This window comes from Electrona antarctica, assembly GCF_951216825.1.
Source record: "Electrona antarctica genome assembly, chromosome: 8".
Taxonomy (NCBI): domain Eukaryota; kingdom Metazoa; phylum Chordata; class Actinopteri; order Myctophiformes; family Myctophidae; genus Electrona; species Electrona antarctica.
In genome coordinates, this window is record NC_136789.1 from 51,823,274 (window position 1) to 51,840,474 (window position 17,201).

Below are 17,201 nucleotides of genomic sequence, written 5' to 3' on the forward strand. Positions count from 1 at the left end.
TTCTCTGATCCCCCCCCCCCCCCCCCCCCCCCTTGGGTCAACAGTCAAATCACTGCCACACCAGATTGTTGTGAGGACGAGTATACCATCATATTATGTATTATAAAGACAGTATTTGTATAATGTATGAGCAAAAGCAGCATAATATCAGTATTAAATGTCGCAAGACGGACCTTTTGTTGTTTTTAAAATAAGTATTTTTTTGTGTTCACATATCACCTTACAAAGGGATCACTTAGTCGCTCAGTCTCATCAGTGCATATCATTACAGTGGACCATTTTCTGAAGACTAGGATTGTGATAACTTAGTAGTTTCTTCTCTTTTTCTGAAGAACATTCTCCGAGTTGATTGTACAAAGAAAAACACTTCACCAAGTTCACCGAGAACTGACGGCGAGAGAGTATAGGGCAGCTCAACCTGCAGAGCTAGACATGCTGTGTTTTGTGTGTATATTCTAGTGTTGTAGAACCCGAGTCCTTGACTCGTCTCGAGTCCGGTCCGGTCTTTTCATTTACTCGGTCTCGTCTCGGTCTCGCGCTTAATTTGACTTGACTCGGTCTCAGACCAAGGGACTCGGGGCTCTTCCAGCACCGAGTTCACTCGAGTCACTACGATGCAATTAAATAATAATAATAATAATAATAAAACTTTATTTGTATAGCGCCTTTCATGACATGAAATGCAGCTCAAAGTGCTTTACAGAGCAATGGAGAAAGAAAGAAAAGAAAAGCAAGGCATAAACATAAAAAAAATAACAGCAGTAATGCAATACAGTGAGGACATGAATAACAAAAAAAATTAAAGATCAATTAAAAGCAAGAGTGTAGAAGTGGGTCTTGAGCTGTGCTTTAAAAATGTCTACAGAGGCTGCCTGTCGAAGGTACAGTGGGAGTTTGTTCCACGCCGTCGGCCCGTAGAAGCAAAAAGCTGCTTCCCCGTATTTTTTAGTTGCCATTTTTTTAGGCAAAGCGAGCAGGCCAGCAGTGGAAGACCTTAGGGTTTGTGTTAAATAAATTAAAAATGAGAGAAGTGTCTAGGCCGGGGCTTATAGACAGATAGTAACGGAGTGTGGCCGACGTGCCTGCCTGCTCTCGCAGTGTTTTAAAATGAGAAAATAGACAGAAAATAAAGGTGGTCTCGGTCTCGATTTGTTCTCGGCTCCCGTCGGTCTCAACTTGACTCGACCCACTCCCACACTCGCTTTTAAGGTGGACTCGACTACAACACTACCGTATATACAACGTTGTAAACAGTGGCGTGCACAGATAGACACTAGGGGGTGCTAGAGCACCCCCTGCCCTTTTGGCAATGTGCCCTTTTGAATTTTTTTTAAAAAAAAACCCCTTTTTTTTTTCTTTCTTTTTTTTGATTTTTCAAAAATAGCAGACCTACAAGTTCATAGCGCTATGAGCTTGTAGATCTGCTATTTTTCAATAGCTAAAGCATAACATAATGCTAACACCAAAAGGGGTTCCCGCCCAAAATAGATTAAGGCAACCGGCCGGTTCCACGCGCTGCACAAGGTGCCCTTTTTAACTTGAGCACCTGCCCCTCTAAATGTCTGTGCACGCCACTGGTTGTAAAGCATCAGCCGAGCACTCGGCTCAGACTACACGGCGTAAATAATGAAGTTATACATTTGTTTGAATCAAAGCACGTTTAAATTACAACAAATTACAACATGGTTTACAACATTGTTTTTTCCCTGCAATGCAGTATTATAACTTCATCAGTTATGTGGTTGTTGTTTAATGAGAAATTGTGTATTAGCCAATTCCATGGACATATTTTCCTGACATTGGCAATAAAAAACGAGATGATTTATTATCATAAAGTCATATGTTCATCATTGTGTGCTTGTTGTTACAGTATGTGGAATGTGTGGAATGGTACAACTTAAACCAGCGGTTCTCAAAGTGGGGTCCAGGGACTCTCAGGGTTCCGTGACGGTGTCCCCAAATGGACCGTTATGGGACTGTAACTCTGAGACCCCCTTACTGGTTGGTTCCCATTCCCAATGGGAACCGGTTCAGTTCTTTTTGGTTTTTAGTCCATGAGCCCAAAGCTCCAAAATTGGTTGGAAAAAATAGACCTTTATTAAATTTTTTATAGGATCAATACAAGTAAATTAATACATGATAACCCTTCCACAGTAGCGTTTTCATAATTTCGCACATTTTTGCACATTTTCCTACATAACGCCTCATTTGCATATTTAAAATGTAAAATTTACAATACAATCAATCATTGTCTTCATGTAAGTACTCAATTGGGGAAGGGTCATCTAACAGTATCATCTAACAATCGAATATAGGTATGGTTTTGCACACTCAATTCATAATTAACGTTCCGATTTTGGAGCTCTGGCTCATGGACTGAGAATCAAAAAGAACTGAACCGGTTCCCATTGGGAACCAACCGGTGGAAAAGGGGCCTCAGAGTGTTACAAGTGGAACCAGGGTTCATTTGGTTCCATTTGTAACACTGTCAGAGTTACAGGTATCCTTGAAATGAAATAAAAATTCACACTCGTGTGAAGTGAGGGGCGCTCTTATACATCATAGTAGCCTACAACTGCCCAATCACAATCTGTGTCCTCACTGTTGTCTCATGTCTTCAATGTTTGTGTTTATAGACAGACCCTCAAAGCTGGACATAGGAGGGGCTAGCGCCCTCAAAAGATCACACTTGTGTGAAGTGAGGGGCGCTCTTATCATCACACATCACATTCCGTGCCTAGCCAATCAGCTGAGCACATTCCGTGCTCATACACACAACTGTGCATTCCGGGCCCAATTGACTGACTTCTATGTAAACCAAGATTCATTAGCCCCACTCTAAATAGCCAGCCCCCCCCCCCCCCCCCCACACACACACACACACACACACACACACACACACACACACACACACACACACACACACAGTATGACTGACCGGATGGCGCTGGTGCAGCGTGGACATAGTCGCAGCGTCCCAGGTTCGATTCCGGCGTGGAGACCGCATTGTTGCTTAATGTCCTTCCTCTCTCTGTCTCTTGTGTCTCTTATCTCGTCTATTGTCCTGGATACATAAACACCTGTTGAAAATAAAACAATACGTTAGGATCTAAATAATGATGTGAAATATGAATATATTATGCATATTCCTAATGGATATGGTTCACTGCAGACAGAGAGGGGAGAGGACCAGGCAGGTTGCCTTGCCTTTGTCTCAAAGTGTGGCTCTCTGTCATTCTAAAGAACACTTGTATTATAGTGTTGAGCATACCTGACTGTAATAGTTTGGTTACCACACAGAAAGAATATGGCTATTGTTAGGATGAGATTGATTGATTATTATATTTCCGTGTACTGCACACAAAGGGTCCCCTCTAATAGCCTTTTTTTTCCTTTTTTTGAAAAACATTGAGTAGTTCAAATAGCCGATTTGACACAATGTGTCGATGTAGATTGATTGATTGAAAAATGTATTAACAGTTTGCAGAATTACAGTACATTTCAAGCACAAACTCAATACAAAGGCTGTTAACTGTGAGTGGACGACCCAATTAAGCATTACACTTGTTTCCAATAGGGTCCACAATGTTCAATTCATCAAAAACATTTAGAGACGTACAAATAGACACTTCTATATAGACAAAGGACAGAACAGGAATTCATCATAAAGGAGGTAAAAAGGGAAAAGAAACATATACATTGAGGGGAAAAAAAGGGGTGGGCGGTGGGGGGGATTCACGTTCAGCTCCGTTCATTTGTTTGTTTTCCTTGGGGGAGCTGCGTTGGGTCCCCAAGTCGGCTCCGTGGCCGTACCTTGAGTTGGCTGTGTGGCCGTGACCATCTCTTGTGTTGGGTCCCCATCGGCTCAGTGGCCGTACCTTGATTGCCTAGTTGAACAATTTGAATTTAAATATATATTTTAGGTAGACAGGGGGGGAGAGAGATGGGGGGGGGGGAAGACACACAGTAAAGGCCGTCAGGATCGGGACTCGAACCCGGGACACACTGTGGCGCAGAACTATACCAGTCAGGTGCTGCCTGGACCGCTGAGCCACGGCCCAGGCTAGTTGAACCATTTTAAAAATGTGTTTCAAAATAGTACATTTTATTTATTTTCAAGAGTCTTCAAGTCACTATTGACTTTACTTTACTTAAGTAAAAACTTGTAGTACTTTCCCCCACTGCTCAGTTGGAGTTGTTGTCTACTTTGAAAACATCTTCCATGTCTTGTCATTTCCACCAGATGGCGCTACTGTCCCGCATTTTTCCCCCATTGCAGCTAGTAGCCTACAAACCAAATCTTTGGAACAAGCCATGCAGGCATAAACTGTTGGGTGAAAAACTTATGGAAAACTATTTGTCAGTGATATCTGTTGACTGGTTCTTAGTCCAGCTGCGTGGATCTCGACAGAAAGTGGTGGTGGTGATTAGTTCAATGTTTTTGTTTTATCGGTTTTGTGCGCAGTGCGTGCGAACTGTATTATTATTTTATTCACCATTTTGTTTACAGGCAAGAGCTATAGGCCTAAATATATAGACAGTAAATATATGCCAGGTCTATATCCTACTTTATAATATAAAGGGGGAAATAGTATAGGCTAGTATGGATTTGTATGGATTTGAGAAAGCCGAGTATGACTAAAAAGAATCCACTTAGTGCATGCATCCCTCGGCCCCAAAAACGGCACATCTAATTTCAGCATCCATCAATGTCGTCCAATCAAATCAATGATCACCAGCCGTGCATGCGTGCGTGTTTGTGTTTGGCTGGATGGTGTGAGACGTGGCCCGCGTTTCTTTTATGAGAGAAACGTGCGGCTCTTTCTTATACAAAAGTCAGTTCCAAGTCAGTGCAGTTCATTATTTGTCGACCTTTGACACCAGCCGGTGTATAGAGTTAAATAGCCTCGATTCTTTCTCCCCTGGGCAAACACTCTCTGCCCCATGGTATGCATATTCAATTAGAGAGAGAGAGAGAGAGAGAGAGAGAGAGAGAGAGAGAGGGGGGGGGGGGTGTATAATGTAACAAACAGGTGCCAGAGCCCGTTCATGTCAGTGCTGATTAGTGGACTTGTTGCTGTGCTGCTGTGTCGTCCTATGAATTGAATATGAAGGGCCCTAACGCAAACAAGCCATGTGTTTTACGAGGTCCTCTTAGCAGACCGTGTATTGAACTGTACTTTCATGTCATGTGCTTTTTCTTTTTTTCTTTTCTTTTTCTTTTCCCTAGTGCAAACTGTTAATAAAGTATTCAATCAATCAAATCAAAGAGTTGTGTTGTCCACGCTGCGGTTCAAAAAGATCGGGGTTATTCTTTTGGGAGAATACAAATTAAAAAAAATAAACTTCTAACTTTCCATTTTGTGCAGTGTCGTCCTATATGATCATTGATGTTGTTTGGGGGTCTCCATGATTCTCTATCCGTCTCGAGCCACGCACTCACTCACTGCCATGGTTGTTTTGTTGAATCCTTTGGAGAACCGTAACTTTGACTTGTTTTGGAGACAAAGAAAGAGGAGTTTGGAAGTTTCTCCAGTCCAAGGTCATGATCGTCAGTCAGTTTGTATACATGCGCAGTGCCAGTGACTGACGTGTCGTGTGTGTGTGTGCATGTGCTGCATGTGCACGCCGCCCCGCCATGGTGAAACTTTGTACATTTGAGAAATGTCAAAAGGCTCCAAAATGTCCTTGAGAGAAGTTATAGCCCACCTCAGGCATCATGCAAGGGTGATGGTTTCTTTAAAAATATATATTAAAAATAGTAATAATAAAAAAATACAAATAAATGGAAATGTGACCAAATTGAATGCAAAGTGACGCCACTCGTGAATTGTTGCCTATATATACACCACATTCTGTGTTGAGTCGAAACTGTTCACGCTTATCTTAACACTGTTTTTTCTTAAATACATGTAGGGCTATGTATAAAATGCTATTATGATGCATTCTAATGAAAATGTACATAGGTACACGATGTGAACATTTAAAACCGCACAAATAACACATAACTCCATCTGATATTTTTGGGAAGATATATGTCTATAATATCCATATTTATATATCCACAAAATGTTGTGAGGGTAAAATGTTTAAAAGTGTAAACTTCACAGTTCTGTGGAAACAGCAACCCATATACAACAATAACCAACTGCCGAATAACACGGTTTTTAAAAGAAAGAAAGAAAGAAAGAAAGAAAAAAAAAGCATACACAAAGTTCTCTTTGGAATTTGCGTAAAAATGCGCCCCTAAATGTCTTATAAACATGTTTACAAAGGCTACTTTGTCTAAATTCGTGGCCAATGTTTCATATAGGCTGCTGTTTGTGTGTGCACTTCTATTGGGACTTGAGTAAGTTTAAACCGTCGTTTAATGCGCATTGCCACAGAGAGCCACGCGGGAGCAAAGAGCCCTTCATTGAGAAGCCACGTGTCCGTTTCCAAAGCCTCTCCAACTTAACCAGCTCCTTTGTAAACGTCTAACCCACATCGGCACAGCGTCCCTCCACATAAAGGGATTTGCAATTTCAAGATATTTCAGCTTAAATGTTTTTGACAGTTCCCTCGCTTTTACCTCGGCTTGGTTATTTCAGCGGTGCCAAATGGGTCACCTTGGGTTGGCTGTCTGCGCGCAAAAGGGGCTTTTGCGCGCATTCAGTCTGAATTTTTTTCCAACTTTCCTTGACGGGGAAACCAGCTGCTGGTCGTGAAAAGACGGCTTATTAATTGTCCTTTGTCATGCAGAATTGCTTGATTTCTAAAGAAACGTACAAAGGGCTCTTTTTCAGGATTCAAGTATTTTGTTTCGTGCGTATTTTCAAACCATCGAATCAGCTGCTGCGCTCCGGCGCCCCGTCTACCAGACTCTCAGGTACTGACGGGCCCGGGCTCCCCTCTTCTTTGTCCCCTTTTAATGCTGTTGTAAATCGTGCAGACTGATTTGTTACAAGCTGTTCTTTTAATCTGATAGATAAGAGACATGTCAAAGAAAGGCCGTAAATAAAAAATTAGCCGGAATAAAAGACAGGGGCGAGTCTGCGAGATGGGAGCCTGTTGACTCAAGCGGCTCTCGAGCGTCAGGGGTGCTCCATGCTTCTGGCAGGGTTACGTCAACAAGACTCCTTTCTTCATGGTCTAAAAAGACACCGTGCTCCTTCTTTGCTTCAATGAATTGATCGGCACAAAATTAAGAATAAATAAATTGAGCATTTGGAGCAGGGAGCGTATAAGCTCCCCCAGGGCGCATACCCCCGGGCTATTGAATGGATAAAGGGCGCTTTTTCTTTCTTTTTTTTTTTTTTGCTTGGAGGAGTAAGGCTATAGTGAGCAAAATGGGGCTCTATGGTGCAATTAACAAAATAGTCTAATCCCATATCTTAACAAATGCAAATGTCTGGGGGTTTTGTTAAAAATGGTTAAGTGAACAATTAAATGAAAGTTTAACATGAGAAACTTCACATCCCCGACGCTATATGCCGCATAATATGCAACGGCCTATTTAAGAGGCGCCTTATATTGTATAGTCCGTGCGGTCTAATGATACGTTTTAAAGGAAGTAAATACCATTTAAACTCTATTCCACACAATAAATTTAATTTTCTTCAGCCATGGTTGATTCAGAGACCGTCGGCAGCGGTGCGTAAAATACGCAAACCAAAAACAGGACCTGAAGGCTGCATGTGTCCTTAAAAAAACACACACACACAGTCCTTCAAAATTTGAAATAAAAAGACAAGTGCATGCATTTTTTTTCCTTCAACCACAGCCACAAATCTCATATACACACATGTCGTCTATAATCTTAACCAGATATCACAGGCTCATTGCTTAAACATGAAAAACAAAAACGTCAAATCGTGGCGTAATTGTGTTGTATCCATCCGGATTTTGCAATGTACACAGGCATACAAAGTATAGCCTAGTTATTTACATAATTATTTTAAAAAAACCACTCAATCAAATCAATACATTTATGATCTGCAATGAATTGAACGGCGTTGAATGAATAGGGGCTTAGAGAGAACGATTAGATCACACCTGGAAGTCATGGAAGTGAAAGCTGTCGCGGTTGATGTTGACAGTAGAACAATGCCGGGGGGTAATAGGGACGCCTTTTCTTTTTCTCTCTCTCTCATCAGATTCCTCGTTCCACACACAGATAAATGTATTAGAAGGCTATACAGTCCGTCTGTGTGTGCACTTGAGAACTCCACGGTGTTTTATTGAGTCAGTCACACGAGACGGATCAGGCGTAGATCAGATAAAGATTGTGACAGCAAGCCAGCAACAGCAGACCCCTGTTTGTATGTGGGGCCGTTCTGGGAAAAAAAAAGATCCCCGGCAAATAATAAGGGGGCCCACCACCACCACCACCATTTAATGTTTGGTGTTTGGAGTGGAGTGTCCCCCGGGACATGATCCTCCTGTCACTTAAATGCTGAACCATAGAGATTACCAAGCATTTCATTTACTCATGCACTGCAGGCAGGGAGTCAGTCGTTATTCGGTGATTGGATCCCTATCTTCCACACATCGCTTGGAAGAAGGAATCTGCGCGTAATGTTGAGTGAGCTATGGACGAATCTGCATGTGCCATATATCTCCAGGCCAAACTTATTGATTTTTGTGTGCGTCCACGAAACAAACAAACACCTTTCTACCCCACGGAGGGAGAATACAAATGGGCCCTTGACCTTGTCAGCCTTTGACTATAGCCTTCAGTTCATCATATTTGCTATAAAATGCCCTAAATACAAAAAATATCAAACCAAATATAGACGCGTGCACAGCAACTCCTCCCCATCCATCCAAATGATTATACGAGACAGACTGTGCTTATTTCTTAAATGTGAATAAGTCTGACGTATCTGTCTGTAAGTTACTGATGAAAGTGTTTTTGATATATGGTTTAATATGTATTTTATTTTTCACCTGTTGCTGCAAGAGAGAGCAGATGAAAATGTACATAAATCTAAACAGTAATTTATCTAAAGACCACTCAGCCTATACTTATTATAGCCACTGTTACTCATGAATACCTGATTTGATTATCAAATGGGCCTATAAATATGCATTCATACATCATGTATATAGGCCTGTATAGGCCTTACTATAATCTTTTCACATTTCAGATGTGTGTGTGTGTGTGTGTGTGTGTGTGTGTGTGTGTGTGTGTGTGTGTGTGTGTGTGTGTGTGTGTGTGTGTGTGTGTGTGTGTGTGTGTGTGTGTGTGTGTGTGTGTGTGTGCAGTGTGCGTGCGTGCGCTCCCAGCGGTGCGCAAGAGTATAAAACGTGCGTAAAACTCAACACAATTAACGTAACCTGCCGCTCAGAAATATCTTTTTTTTTATTTAAGTAAGTATCAACATTTTTAAATAAATAAATATGTTTTTTCCCCGCCACACATTACAACAACTGACGATATATAATTTCAGATTAAACCTCAGTGAAATTATATACTCTCCAGCTTAAAGAGTGAATCTAAACATTATTATTATTATTATTATTCACAATGTATACAAAAAAAATACTGCTGTCTTTCCCTCCCCAAAATAATACTAATAAACAAATGTTGCTATTCATATTTGGGTTCGTAAATACAATGCCTATTATACCACATTTGGATCGGCAACAACAATTAATTAAGTAGGAGCGTTTTTCAGAACAAAAACTACATAATACAAAATGGTTATACGTACAACATGTATACAAATACTTTGCAGGGGGGCAAAAATCCCCTGATTTATAGATTCTCTTCCATAGTAGATATGTACAAGATGTGAACAGAACACAGTTTGGAGTCGGACGGGACTGTCCTTTTTTGTTTAGTTTTTGGCTGCATGTATTCAGTATATGGGCCCGGCTATCTTGCGCCACCCCATATCTCTTATCCCTAAACTGTATTTCCATTGCCATTTCTTATACTATTTTGAAAAACATTTTTAAAATAGTTCAAATAGCCAATCTACAAGCTCACAACGTGTCAATGTAGATCGGCTATAGTTGAACTATTTTAAAACGTTTTCTTTTCAAAATTGTAAGAAATGGCAAATAAGTTTTGGGACAAGGGGTGGCGCAATATTTAGACCTATAGATATAACTTCACAGTTCACACACCGACCGAACAAAAAACATTTCTTTGGGGGTGTCTCTCTCTCGTATTTTTGGGGGAGGTGATGATGATGGATGGACGGATTCAATTCAAGGGGACACGGAGGACAAGTCCACGTCTTCCTTCTCGGACGAGGAGGACGACGGCGACAGCGGCGGCGACATCATGGCGTCCTCCTCCTCTTCCTCCGAGCAGCGCGCGGAGGACGAAAGCGACGTGGACGAGGAGGAGCACTTGCAGCCATGCCCGTTGCCTCCTCCCCCGGTCCTGTGGTGCCCCCCGGGGGGTCCGCCGTGGTGATGGTGGCCTCCCTTGCCCTCTTTCTTGTGCTTGACGCGGCGGTTCTGGAACCAGATCTTCACCTGCTTCTCGCTCAGGTTGAGGTAGGTGGCGATCTCGATGCGCCGCAGCCGCGACAGGTACATGTTGGACGTGAACTCGCGCTCCAGCTCCAGCAGCTGCGTGCTCGTGAAGGCCGTGCGCATGCGCTTGCTGCTCTGGAGTTTGCTGTTGCTGTTTTCTGTCAAAGTAGAGAGGGAGGGACCAAAATTAGGGAAATATTGTCATAAATGTTTTTAATCAGAAATGTCCCAGACGACTTTCCAGATATAGGCTACAAACATTGACCCTTAACCAAAGGGGTCCAAAATCACCCAAATTGGAGATAAGGCAAAACGTTCAGCATATAGTTCAGTCAACTCACCGATGGAGATGCAGTGGAACTGCCGCGGGTCCGGCACCGAATACGCCGCCTGGTAGATAGAGCCGTGGTGGTGGTGGTGCGCGGCGAGGTTGATGGCGTGGTGGTTCGAGGACGCGTGGTGGTGGTGGTGGTGGTGCTGCCGCGACAGAGCCGCCGAGGCGGCGGCGGCAGCGGCGGCGGCGGCGCCGTGGCAGTACTGCGAGCCGAAGGCCGAGGCGGGGAACGACGCCTTGAGCAGCGGCGGCAGGCCGGGAGGCGACGCGGCCGAGTGGTGGTGGTGGTGGAGCTGCGACGCGGCCATGCACAGCGGGCAGAAGCACAGCAGGCCCGCCTTCCTGGAGTGGCACGAGGAGGAGACCGCCGCCGCCGGCGTCAGGCCGGCGTGGTGGTGGTGGTGCGCTGGGTGGTGGTGGGAGTGGTGCACGGCGTACGGGAACAGAGGCGGGCTGGGGTTGTTGTTGTTGTTGTGGTCGCCGCCTCCGCCCTTGGTGTCGCTCGCCTCGCGTAAAATCAGGGAATCCACGAGAAAAGACCTCGGCATGTTTGCAGACTTGTTGCTCTGTCTTATGTGTTGGAGTCGGTCTGCAGCAGTGCGGAACGGACGGACGGACGGATGGAGAGTGTTTTGAGTGTTGGTGTTGTCGCTTGCAGGTTGGACAGCGCTGTGGTGCTGAAGCCTGCACACTCCTCGCCTCCTCCGCTTTAAATAGTTGGCCCGGAGAGGAGAGGACCCCGGTTGGTTGGTCCGTGATGTGACGGTTACGCGGGGCTGAGCCTATGTGAGAGCTCTCCTCTGCAAAGTCTTCAATAGGTTTTTTTGTGCGTTGCCCGCATGCTTTCTCTTTGGCATTCCCACTGCACGCTTCCCCATTATTTCACTTGTTAACTAAATTAACTGCATAATGTACTCCATTCTTGCCTCGCGGCCGCCCCACCCACGCCGCGAGAGGCGGCCCCCATTCTACCCCTTTTATCATCACTTATTTTATCATATAGCCTCGATTTGGCAAAGAAAACATTTCTGTCACTTTTTTTTGTTTTGTTTTTTGTCCCGATTCACTCCGCGTGTATAGGCTGCATGCTGCAGATGCAGACGGGATAAAGTGCTTAGTGTAGTCAAGTGGTGAGATAAATCTCATTTTTAGTTTTGCCTGATAAAACCACATGCTGCAGGTGCAATACAGTACAATCGCCGAGGTCTTTAAAATGCTCACGTTCATTCAGTTTATTATTCAATGACAGATTTTCGGTCTTGGTAATGTGGTAAAGTTATGGGAAACTTTCTTATATAAGGCCCGAGTGTCTGATTCTAGACATCTTCAGTTATCATCATCATAACCTATTCGTAAAATATGTATTTTAATAAATATCCCATAGTGGGGGACATTTAATATATAGGCACACATCGACAAAACAGGGATATATATAGCTGCTTTATTTCCCTCATAGGAGGCGGCTTAATAAATGCCAGCAAGCTGATTTGTTTTTGTCTCCCCCGCGTATACAAAAAGCTTTGAGTATGAATGTATATTCATTTTAAAAAGGTTCATGTGTCATTTCTGGTTGCACAAAAAAAAGGACAAGTCATTGCCCGGAGGCAACGCTGTTTAAGGAGCGGTGATTAATTCCTTTTCGCTCGGGCCCCTGCCGAGCATAGTCCAGGGTTGGGAAAAGAAGAATATGTAAAAATAACCAGGTTTTCAGCACTCTCCGCGGCCCGTATTGAATGTCATTGTGGAGGGGTTTCAATGAGAGAGAAAGAGACTCGAATTAAAGTGTGTGACAGCGGAGGATAGACGCCACACAAAGGCCACTCTGTCAGAGAGAGAGAGAGAGAGAGAGAGAGAGAGAGAGAGAGAGAGAGAGGCCAGTGCGCGCGGCGCGTGAACCCCCCCCCCCCCCTCTCCTCGCCCTGATTGAATTAAGTAATAGGAAAACATTTTCTTTCACTTTAGACTCTGAGCTAAACAACACCTTCAAAGGGGGGGGGGGGGGATTCATCCATAATGTGTGTGTGAGTAAATAATGTCCATTTCTCTTCCTCTCTCTCTCTCTCTCTCTCTCTCTCTCTCTCGACTCGCTCTGGTGTTTTGTGTGTGTGTGTGTGTGTGTGTGTGTGTGTGTGTGTGTGTGTGTGTGTGTGTGTGTGTGTGTGTGTGTGTGTGTGTGTGTGTCTGTGTGTGTGTGTGTGTGTGTGTGTGTGTGTGTGTGTGTGTGTGTGTGTGTGTGTGTGTGTGTGTGTGTGTGTGTGTGTGTGTGTGTGTGTGTGTGTGTGTGTGTGTGCAGTGTGTGTGTGCAGTGTGTGTGTGCAGTGTGTGTGTGTGTGTGTGTGTGTGTGTGTGTGTGTGTGTGAGAGCCATAACATATGTGACCAGATTTGACTGCCATCGCGCAAATTCCAGCTTTTCACCAGAGGAGAAACACTTTTTCCCCCCCAAAAAAATGAGTTAATAGAACAGGCAGACTCTTCACATAGAGCATGTCTGAAATAAGTACAATTTAAATAATAACAACAAACAAAAAGCCCTCGGTATCATAAGTCGACCCTATACTGCATTAGTCCAAACATATAGCTAAATGTTTTACTTAACTTATAAACATATCAATATACTGCTATAGAAATACCTATACTCCGTTATAAGGTCCGGAATTCAAAATATATATTTGAGTAAAAGTAGCCCATCGAAATGTCAAGTAAAGTATACCAACAGTAAAATTAAATTACTTGAATCTCATTTCAAGTTATCAAATGTAGGCTATATAAAAATGCTTTGAAAAAAGCACATCTTCGCATTGTGAGCTTGTAAGACCGGCTATTTTCAAATGGCCGAAACATAGCTGAATAAGGGGTTCGCCGTATAGGCCTGTATATACAGAATTGTACAAGCATTCCGTTTTTTAATGCACGATGTCATTCTGTGCATGCACCGCATACATGCACATGAAAAAAACACAAGGCAGTGCACGTGTGTTCTGTGTTGCTCATATCACCGTTTTGTTTTCAATGTTTCCTTTGACATGCATGTGACAATTATAGCAGGAATTATCCTAACCATCCTAACCATATCCTAACCATCTTCAGCTTCCATTTTTCAGAAGCACCGTCCGGGACCCATCCATCCATCCATGCACAAGCACGCACACACGCACGCACACACACACACACACACACACACACACACACACACACACACACACACACACACACACACACACACACACACACACACACACACACACACACACACACACGAACGAACGAAGTGGCTCTTCAGCCTCATGCCACTAATCTAGCATAAAAGGTAGACCTGTAATTATGTGGACATTATGACCAGTTGAAGCATTAAAAAAGGCTACATGATGGACCTGCCTGCATGCAGAAGTCTGTGTTATTATCAGCTATACAGTGATTTTCATATTCTATTCGTGCTTTCGTGATTTCACAGCATGCATAAGGCTATGAATATAATAGGCCAATCTTGTGATTCATTCACCGCTATGTTTTTATTCTGATCATAGATGGATGGATAGATAGATAGATAGATAGATAGATAGATAGATAGATAGATAGATAGATAGATAGATAGATAGATAGATAGATAGATAGATAGATAGATAGATAGATAGATAGATATCCTGGCTTAACTAAAGCCTAATTGGCTGTTGATGTACAAATACAAAAATAATAAAAATACAAAACTGTATATAAAATAACACTTCAGTAAAAATGGGATGCTGAATTTCGATGCAAAATAGAAAGGGATAATTTGGTCAATGCGTTACATCAAACCGGTCACAGATGTATAGGCTATACACAGCGCTGCTGGGACAATATGGTGTCTGGTCTTGACATAAAAGGTATAAGGCCCATACCATATGTATTATCAAAGGGCCTAATTTTCCCCTGATGTGCAGCGGATAGTCGAGTCCACCACCCCTGCGGAGCGGAATAGAGGCTTTCCACACGGGTCGGTCACGCGGGGAGGGAGGGAGGGAGGGAGGGAGGCTCATCCTAATTTGCAATCCCGACTGGAGACTGACAAATAGTTTTGACCTCCCTCTGGAGGCGGCGGGGCAGAAGTGCAAAGAATCTCATTCCGCACGATAATGACGAGCTAAATAATAATCCACGCACGGGAAAATATAGCCCTGCACACTTATATCCACAATGATGATGATCCCTATACACACACACACACACACGTGACGGCGGAGAACATAACATTGAAGTTTATATAGGGTTATACTAGTAGCGAGTTCCAAACTCAGGGAACAACATTTTTCCAACACGGGTTTATAGGCTATTATATTCACCATTGTCTATTCAGGTGAGATGTGTGTGTAACAAATTCCAGGCTACTACTTACTTATACATTACATTACAAGCATGAAATGCATTCTCCAGTCCAAATATAGCCCTAATTTGTCAACACATTGCAGCAGCATAAGCAGCAGGTGCGGCTTGTTAAACCCCATTCGAAAACCACCACGACGGATTCTATATAAACCGAACTAGTAAATTATTTATAAGATATTAAGTGCCGAACAATTCGCCGTCAGTCACTCAAATTCAAAGCCTCATCATTCATGATCATAATACTGACCATCAGAGTCTTAATTCTGTTGCAAGCTGTGCCGTTAATTCCAGAAGCACATTTTCATGGGCTTTTATGTGTAATTATATACCCAATAGATCTCGTGCCTCGGTGACAAAAAAAAGAGAGAACAGCAGTTCAAGTTTATGGAGATGTAGTCAATATCTCCTTTTTTTTCTTTTATATATTATATATTATGAATAATTCATCGTTCTAAAGACACTGACTGTCCCCCCGCGCGCGCGCGCGCAGCACTTAATATACTTAAACACCCACACATTTCTAATACAAATGACGTTTTTTTTTTTTTTTTTTAAGTCTTGACAGTGTAACAGGATTTAGGGTCCCTCTGGGGCTGTGGCCCCGCCGCGCGGCCGGGATGGATGGATGGATGGATGGATGGATGGGCGCTAGTGTGACCGCCGCGCTGACAACAGAGGACCGGCTGCAGCCTGCAGGCAGCACCGCTAATCTGGCCCCGAGGCAACTTCCATGCAACAGACCCTCCCGCATCATTCAAGATCATCCTCCAATGATCCCCAAAGCCAAGCACCTTCTATTATTTGGGGACGACACAAAAGGAACAGGGGGGCTGATTATCATTCATAATGCTTGCATGCCCGGGCTGCACGACCCACGCAACACCATCCACCACCAGTCCAACAGACATGGACAGATAACAGCTGACACGTAAGTAGTATAAGTACCCGCTGAATGGTGGGCGCAATATGGTCGAGCTATAGGGAGGCTAATGAATCCTTAAACAGAGAGAGAGAGAGAGAGAGAGAGAGAGAGAGAGAGAGAGAGACGTTGTCACTTGACTTGACAGAAACAAGCTGTCTACTTAAAGATGGCTATCTACTTGTTGGTGGTGGCTGAGTGATTCCTTTTGAGTCATGAATTCATGATGGGATGACGATGATGATGATGTGAGTGAGAGTGAGTGCTGGATGGATCTGGAAATGTAGGGCCTATAGGCTATATACAGTTCAAGTGCACCTTTTAATTTTATTACGCTGCAGTGTCGATACTATTCTGTCAACACTTCATATAGAATTAGCCTATGCAATTTAAATATTTATTGTATGTCATATGGGTTATTATTTCGGAAAATGTAGACTTATCATATTTATTGTAGGCTATATATCAAAATGTTTAATTTTCGTCCACTCACATTAGATAATATATATAGCTATCTAGGCTGTACCCCTCCCAAATGAATGAATAAACAAACAAACAAACAAACAAACAAACAAACAAACAACTAAAATCATTACTATAGCTATATAGGCCTATACAGTTCCGGATGCAGAAATATTCCCCCTCTTCTTTACTCTGTCTGTAACAGAAATGTCATTAATCTTTTGTTCCTTTTAAAGGAGAAACATAAGCAATATGTAACATATAATAGACCTGTAACAGTGTACTGTATGTTAACCTGAATTGCTTTTTTACTCAAAGTCAGAAATCATATATAGGCTGAGGATGATGACCTCAGCATCGTCATCATCTGATCAGCCCTTTTTCCACTGATAATACATCACAATTCTGAAGTCAAATAACAATACTCTCGTGCTAATCTATACTCGTGTCAGGAGTCAGCGTGTATTCGGGATTATTATCTGAAAAACGTCACAAAATATCCTTGTGTATTGATATAGGACAAATATCATAAATATCAAACCAGTGGTCGACCTCACTCACTCAGTCACTCTTTTTCACTTCAGGCGTTTGTGTTCAATTTACATTTCAATAGTGTGCGAGTCAAATGCATAAGCTGATAGATTTACATAAT

At 42.9% G+C, this 17,201-nt stretch overlaps 1 protein-coding gene and 1 long non-coding RNA gene across 2 annotated transcripts; one reads left to right on the forward strand and one right to left on the reverse strand.

The window, feature by feature from the left end:
- The first annotated feature begins 34 nt into the window (after nt 1-34).
- On the forward strand, nt 35-1,807 carry LOC306927651. Its single transcript, XR_013790554.1, has 3 exons — nt 35-375; nt 427-1,258; nt 1,593-1,807. It is a non-coding gene; the product is annotated as an uncharacterized lncRNA (long non-coding RNA).
- An 8,390-nt stretch (nt 1,808-10,197) lies between these two features.
- gsx1 (GS homeobox 1) lies at nt 10,198-11,364 on the reverse strand (the record flags this gene model as incomplete). Its single annotated transcript, XM_079507312.1, has 2 exons — nt 10,812-11,364; nt 10,198-10,628 (listed from the first exon to the last, which is right to left on the reverse strand). Exons 1-2 carry the CDS (start codon nt 11,350-11,352, stop codon nt 10,198-10,200), a joined length of 972 nt encoding a protein of 323 aa, XP_079363438.1. The 5' UTR covers nt 11,353-11,364.
- Nucleotides 11,365-17,201: the final 5,837 nt, after the last annotated feature.